This window comes from Octopus bimaculoides, chromosome 14, assembly GCF_001194135.2.
Source record: "Octopus bimaculoides isolate UCB-OBI-ISO-001 chromosome 14, ASM119413v2, whole genome shotgun sequence".
In the NCBI taxonomy this organism is placed as follows: domain Eukaryota; kingdom Metazoa; phylum Mollusca; class Cephalopoda; order Octopoda; family Octopodidae; genus Octopus; species Octopus bimaculoides.
In genome coordinates, this window is record NC_068994.1 from 40,609,101 (window position 1) to 40,617,072 (window position 7,972).

At 35.2% G+C, this 7,972-nt stretch overlaps 1 protein-coding gene across 6 annotated transcripts in view; it reads right to left on the reverse strand.

The window, feature by feature from the left end:
- Window positions 1-7,972, reverse strand: part of LOC106872383 (protocadherin beta-15) — a 259,461-nt gene that overhangs the window by 182,941 nt on the left and 68,548 nt on the right. For 2 of the 6 annotated variants that reach the window (XR_001409762.2, XM_014919368.2), the window contains one exon: window positions 1,233-2,542. The exons of 3 other annotated variants lie outside the window; for them this stretch is intronic. Coding sequence is in view for 2 of the 3 variants with exons in the window: in XM_014919368.2 (XP_014774854.1) it covers window positions 2,525-2,542 (18 nt within the window). In the remaining variant the exon portion in view is untranslated. Of the gene's footprint in view, window positions 1-1,232; window positions 2,543-4,909; window positions 4,971-7,972 lie in introns of those variants that run through there. One more of the 6 variants, XM_014919366.2, reaches the window with a different exon arrangement.

The window sequence follows — 7,972 nt, forward strand, 5'->3', positions numbered from 1 at the left end:
ATATACACATATATATACATACATATATATATACCTCAAAATTCTGAATTACATTTTGATAACTTTTTTATTTTTTTTTTTCTGCTGCTCTGAAATAAATCATTCTTTACCAATATTGTGTACTTTTGTGCAAATATATTTTTTTGAAATGTTTATTCGATCTGAAATTATGTATTGAAAAACATATTTTTTTTTTATTACAGTAAAGTGATGTTTTATTTGTTAATTAGTAAATTGATAAACAGGTCATATAATTGATGATATATGAACAATAATATAATTAAAATTATATAAATGATATAAAGAATGAGGTTATTTTTTGTTGAGTTAAATGTAAGAAATTATATTGATGATTTTACACATCTTTTTGTTGTTGTTGCAGTCAGAAGTGAAGAATGAAAAGATGTTCTACCTAATTTAATTAATAAGAATAAAAATTATAATTGATGTAAAATAAGGGCACTAGTCTTAATTTTTTCTTTCTTTATTATTTTTGAGGGTGTTATATGTATTTGCTATATTTAGAATAATTTTGTTTTCTCTTTCTCTTACCATATATTCCACTTCTGGTACAAGGGCTTCCTTATGTATTCTTATATATTGCTCTGACTGAGATCAATATATGGCGCCATCTTACAATGAGAGATTGATCCCAAATAACTGGGTCCTGAAAGTCTTGTTCCCTGCTATGTGTAGGCCTATTATAGCAGGCAGAATCTGAATTCAATACACAAAGAGCTGCATCAGATACCATGAAACGTCACATCTGATCTTCTAGAAATTCTATCTTGACTGCTACTTTGTTTATCAAACTCAAACGGATGAAAGGCAGAGCTGACCTCAGTGGTACTTGAATCTGAGTCCCAAGAGCCAGAACAACTGCTGTAAAATATTTTATCTGTTGCTTTAACAACCTTGTGAATTTGTCATTTTAGTTTCAAAGTCAGCTAAAACACCATCTGAAATTCTGAGATGAAAAATTATCATTATTATACACTGGTATAAAGTGGCAAAATGGCAGAATGACCTGCTTGTGGGACAAAATGCTTAGCAGCATTCCTTCTGACTCATTATGTTCTGAGTTCTAATCCTAGTGAGATGAACCTTACTAAACATCTTTTCAGGACTGAGTTGGTGGGGTGGGCAGAGTCGATAAAACAAGTACTAGTTAAGTCCTGGGGGGGGGGGGGTCAATGTGATTGATTATTTCTCATCTCTTAAAGTTGCTGGACTTGTACCAAAGTTTAAATTCATTACTACACGCTGGCATATTGAATTTGTGTCCTCCTCTTTGATGTTATAATCATATTTTGACCACTGTATTTCCCAACTTTCTTCAGATGTCTTTTGTATTTGGTAGCATTCTTGGAATTTCAATTGGAACTCTTTATTTAATCCACAGGTATAGATAGTCTTATTCCATTGTCTGTGCTAGAAATGTTTTCCAATTAGTTATGCAGCTCCATGTGATGTTACTTGTTGTTTCAATGAGAGCATATATCAGTGTACAAATCATTTTAATGTTGGTATAAGGCTAACAATTTTGAGGGGAAAAAGCAAGATTATTACATCAACCCCAGTACTGGGGTTGATTGGTACTTTATTTCATTGACTCCAAAAGATAAACAGAAAAGTTGACCTCAGCAGGATTTGAACTCAGAACACAAAGAGTTGGAAGAAATGCCATTAAGCATTTTTGTTCCACATGCTAGTAATACTGCAAGCTTGATGTCATTATATCAGTGCATAATAAAGGCAGAACTTTATATAAAAATATCAACCAACACTTGAACAAATCTCTCAGTTTTTTCACCTTTATTAGAAATTTTTATGAACACCTCTGTCAAAATCAGTGAACTTGTCAGAGTGTAATGGCAGACTTCATTTTCAGAAGTAACTGATAAACATATCAAAGAATTGAATAAATTATTAAAAGTATTTGTGTTTATTAATTGATTGGTTAAAAAAAAAAAATAAAGAAACATGACTAACTACAATACAACAATATTTCTGTAACCATGTTCTTCGACTTTCAATGATAGTACCCTCATGTCATATTTGGTTAAAATCCAGTATCTGAGGAAGCTGGTGTCCTTCTACATCAGCAACATTCACAACATAGCAGGATTTCTAGAAGAGTTCAATGTTTAATTGCTGTGAAGAGTGAAGAATGTAATGTAACAGACCCTTGTCTTTAATGCAGCAAATCCTTTAGAGAGGAGAAGGACAACATGCCTTGTGGTATTTGCTCTCTGATTTCAAATCTTGCCTTTCAGTCTTTTGGGGGTTGATAAAAGGAAGTACCAGCCCATGGCAGTGGATTGGTGGGACTGTTTGAGTACAAACGAGATGCCTTGTGATATTTGCTCCAGCTCTTTGCATTCTGAGTTCTTGGGTGGCAGACTTAATCTATCACCTACTGTAAACACCTCCACGTTGTCCTTTGGATGCCTTTAGCAGCATTCACTCTGTTGCAAGAATTCAGGCCAGGTCATTGGTTTGAGAATATCTTTCTCCCTTACTCCTACCAGTCTTGGAGGTTCTGAAACAAAAAAATAAAGGGTCATGGGTACTGCCCTTCCCACCATGGGTAAAAGGTTAAAAAAAAAAAATTTTTTAAACAGGAAAAAGTCTAAGAATAAGAAAGATAAAGTCGTGTGATTATTTTGGCTCAGACAATGGGAAAGGACATAAAAATATAGGATTCTTCAACCTTCACAGCAACTGGATTATCAAAATCTTCCAAGTTTATACCTTGATCTATAACTACCAAGGTTAATTTTCCATTAGTAATTTTAAAATTTATTTTGGAATTTACTAACTTTGCCTAATGAGGATTATTTTGTATTATCTGTAAGTGTTTCTAAATCTGTCAATCTTACTAAATGCCTCTGGAGAGTGTAAAATGGCTGGGCTTCAAAGCAGTTTTTTATAGTCCTTCTTACAATGTATGGTCCTTGTTAGGGTACTTATGTAGAGACTCTTGTAAGCAATGTTATCTAAACTCATTCCTTTCTTGACAACCTTGACAACCTTGTAATAATCATTGATGTATTTGTATTTAATCCCATGCCATAACAGTTCACTCATTTCATTGTTATGTGTGTATATATATATATATATATATGTATATATATACCATCTAGAATTTTAAAGCACTCTCTCTTCAATAATAGAAGCCACTTTTACATAATGGTGGAATGCACTCAGTGTCAGAATCATCTTCCAAAGGTTTCATTTTCCAACGCATTTTATAGTCAATTGGCAGAAGTCAAGCACACACAAGGGGCAGAGAAAGTGCTTCAAAGTTACACTCAAAGCCTTACAGAAGTGCTTTCAGATCACCCTTCCAATACCTAGGAAATACAGCCACAAGACCACCCTGCCTGGTGTAGCTGCACCTATGAACCTCCTATGAACAGAATAGGATTGCAGGAGCATAAGAAAAATGTGAGCTGTTCAAGTTCAGAGCTAACTCCTTGCCTTCATTCCCAACAGACCACCAGTTCCCAAACTGTGGCAAAACCTGAGCATACATTGGTCTGATTGGCCACAACTGGATGCACTGTGACCCAACTTCTCGTCCCATGTGATGTCCTGGTCTTCATCAACATCGACTGATGAACATTATTATTACTAAGAGACTCTAAATAGACACACTAAATGTGGGTGATGAGAGAAAGGGAGATGAATTAGGAAAAAATGTCCAAGTGAAGGTGATGTGACAAATAAGCTCTGAAGAGCAGAGGCTACAGTAGCCATGTTTGAAAAGGCAGAATAAGGTAACAGCATTTTTATAGGATCACAATCTTTTGGCAAGTGACTTCATGTCATTCTGTCAAGTGAACATTTTTCTTAGAATCAATCTCATTTAACTGTGTAAATAATAGCATTCCACCAGCAAGATATTCCTCACTCAGAATAGCAGTTTAGCACTCCATAACAGAGACATCAGACTAACATTCCTCTACTGAGAACATACAACAGTCTAATATTCCACAACAGAGATACAGTAGAATCCCGCAGTATGAGTGTACCATTGTATAAATAATTTGCTGTACAAGCTGAGACTCGTGTGAATTTTTGTCTTAAAGTATGAGCGGAAATTTGCGGTATGAGCACACAAATCATCCCACCTTTAAGGTAATTCAGTTAATAAAACTAGTTTACATATTTCTTTTGCATTCTCATTTTTATAATTATCATTTTACTTGTAACTACACCTATTCTGTTTCAAAACCCATAAAATATTATTTTTGAGTGGTTTTGGTGGGCTGGAACAGATTAATTATATGTTAGTTAATTTCAAAAAGGAAAACTGATTTGTAAAACGAGTAAATCATAGGACAAGCTTGGTCATGGAACGAATTAAACCCATACTGTGAGATATCACTGTACTAGTCTGACATTTCAATACCAACACACCACCCTAACACGACTCTGCTAACAAACCATACCACTCTACAAAAAAGTCATTTGACATGAAAGAAATAGCAGTTAAAATTTTCTCAATTCATACTCCACCACCATCTTTTTTTTTTAAAAAAAGGGAAAGGTACATCAGTTAATATAGTCCTAGATATATCCAAACAAATGAAATAGACATGTCTGGAATACCTTTGATCACATGCCTCCACAGTCATGGCAGCAACAACAACAGCGACAGCAATGAAAATGCTGACTACAGCTGCTGCTGCTGCCGCTACTACTACTACTACTACTACTACTACTACTACTACTACTACTACTACTACTACTACTATCGCTGCTGCTGCTGTTACTACCCAAGGACATCATTCAACTGAGAAACTTAACAGCAAGTATTATTGGTTCCAAGCTAAATGTCTTGTAGAAAAGGCATGCTGACTAGAGAAAGGCAATCTAAGTTATCATTCATAATATTCCATACCTTAACAAGTTACATGCAATCACCACAAGCCAGTGATAGTATCTCCATGTGGTCGTTCGACCTTTGAGAAATAGCAGAAATAGAAATCACGCTCAAATCTTACGTAGACATCTTTAAAAAACATTGGCAAGAACATGTTTGATAATGTAGTTTAAAATGATCTATGTCTGTAAAAACAGTATGATCATGACTGAGATGCTTTTGATCTTAAATCTGCTTGATTAAGATTACCTTGAGGCTAAACAGAGGTGCTAATAACAATTACTAATGGCTCCTTCCCATGGTCACCCAATCTTTTAGAAACAATCTTTAATCTTTTACTCGTTTCAGTCATTGGACTGCAGACACGCTGGAGTACTACCTTCAATTTTTAGTCAAATGAATGAGCCCCAGTACGGATTTTTTAAGCTGGGTATTTATTCTATTGGCCTCTTTTTGCCAAACCACTAAGTTACAGGATGCAAACACGCCAACACCAGTTATCAAGTGGCGGTGGTGGTGGTGGTGGGAGGGACAAACACATATATATCTATGTGTGTATGTCTTTGTGCTTGTGTTTGAAGACACTTGCCCAAGGTGCCATGCAGTGAGACTGAACCTGGAACCTTGTGGTTGGGAAGCAAGCTTCTTACCACACACCCATGCCTGCACCTATAATAAGCAAAATTCCCTCAGATCTTTTGTCTTAGGTCTGTCATGAGCCAACAAAGAAATTAGAACTAAGATTATCCCAGTTTCTATGAGATATAAGTGACTGAAAGTACAAGACTTCCCTCTGAATAGGATGCTAGTCCATCACAGGGTTAAAACCTCTGAGCTGTTAATCATTTGATTGAATGATACTTATTTTATTGAGAATGTAAAACTGCCTCTTGAACTCTGCATTACTCCCAAGTTGTTAGTGATACTCATTTTACTGAGAATACAAGACTATCCTTAAATAGAACACCAGTCCTTTGTAAGGTTAACTCTTTGACCTTCCCCACCAGAAACTGTACCTGGTATTCGTTTTCAGCTGAGTGAACTTGTTGAGCATGAAAGTGAGTGTTTTACCCAAGAAGATAATTTGGCACTCAGTCTGGGAATTGAAATCTTGACCTTATGATCAGGAGTTCAACACCCTAACCAAGAGGCCACACAACTTCACAAATCTGCTATCCTCAGATCTTAAGAATGAGAATGTCATATTAAATAATGTTGCCTTAGATACACCAGACCTGACAAGAAAGCAGGTCCTGCCATAGTTAGAAAGCTTTTTGTCATAGGACTATTCAAAACGTGTTGACCTAGGGCTAAATAACTGTAACAACAAAATCTGTCAAATGACTAGTAGTTAGACGCTCCATGAGTGTGACACTTGCTTGTTTAATCCTGATGACCAATATGAAAAATGGAAATGAAGAATATTTTCTATTTGTGAATGAAGTCTTCAGGAAACAATCTTTAGAGAAATGACAATTTTATAAATACATGAAGGATGTAAGTGGAAGATGAAGGTGAAGTTAAAGGGTGGATGGGAGCTGAATATGTTTTAGGTATGGGTCACACTTAATGAAATAAATAATGAGAATGAAAAAACCAAAAAAAAAAAAAATCGAGACAAAAATAAATAAATAAAATTACTGATATTTAATAATGAAAAAATATAAAAAACACTTTTTTTTTTCATTTAATTCAGATTAAAAATTGGAAAGAAGTGAGTCAGAAATTACTTTGTCAGTCTATATCACGACATACTGAAATGGAGAGTGAAATAAATAGTAGATAGCAGTAGACAGCTTGATAGAGATAATTGATTAACAACAGAACAGAATAGAATTAGTTTTACAGTAGCAGACGGTAGCCAAGGTTATCAATAGATATAACATCAGAGATATAGTTTTAGAGCTGTAGATATACTTGTGTGTGACAAAAGAAATCAGTTAATTTTTGGTGGAATGAGTTCACAAATTACTTTGATTTACATTCAAACCATTTCAGTTATGTTGCTGAAAATATTTTAGCGAGAGAATAAATGTCACAGCTTCTCAACAAAAACAACAACAAGATTCAGAGTAATAATGGCTTTGTGCCAAATATATTTTGGTACTAGGCCAGCAATTTTAGGGGATGGAGGAAATCAGTTATATTAGCCCCAATACTTGACTGTTACTTATTTTAGTAACGTTTAAAAGGATGAAGAGCAAAGTTGATTTCAGTGGAATTTGAACTCAGAGTGTAAAAAAAAAAAACAAAAAAAAAACAGATGAAACGCTGCTAAGTATTTTTGTCTGACATGCTAAGGATTCTGTGAATATCATAATAATAATAATATGCAATACCAGGCATTGGCTCTCATGGCTTCTGATCTTAACTGACTGGAAGTGTTATCATGTACATTGTTTTGTCTTGGTAGAAATGATGGGCTACAGCAAATGTTCTGCTCAATACTACAGATTTGCTTGTCATTTGTTTGACTTTAACCAGTTGAGCATGTACCTTAGTGGCCGATGATATGTGTATCTCTGATCATGAGCAGAAGTAGTAAGGTGGGGCATCATAGCCATGTGTTGAGAGAAACTCTTTGGGGTTTGAATAATTCATCTCTGGAAACATGGGTGTTATGTTTAACATCCTTAAATAACCCTTATTCAGGGACCTTTTGAGTGGGAGAGGCTTCTTGATCAGCAGAAAATTCTAACTGGGCCTCACCTGCAAGAGCATACACTATTTATCTTGATCACCATGTTGTGCACATATAGTTGTGATGCATGTGCCTGATGTACCCTTATCAGATAGGCTTTACAGGGGTAAACTTAAGCATCATGACAAACATAGATACAGAAACACACACTCACACATACATGCACATGCTTTTATGATGAGCTTCCACACAGTTTCCTTCTAACAAATTTTACACTCAACTTATTGATCACACCCAAGGCAACAATAGAATACACTTGTCTAAGGTGCAGAGAAGCAGGCTTGAAACTGAAATCAAGTGGTAGGAAAGCAAGTTCTTCACCACATTGTAATCATCATCATCATCATCATCATCGTTTAACGTCCGCTTTCCATGCTAGC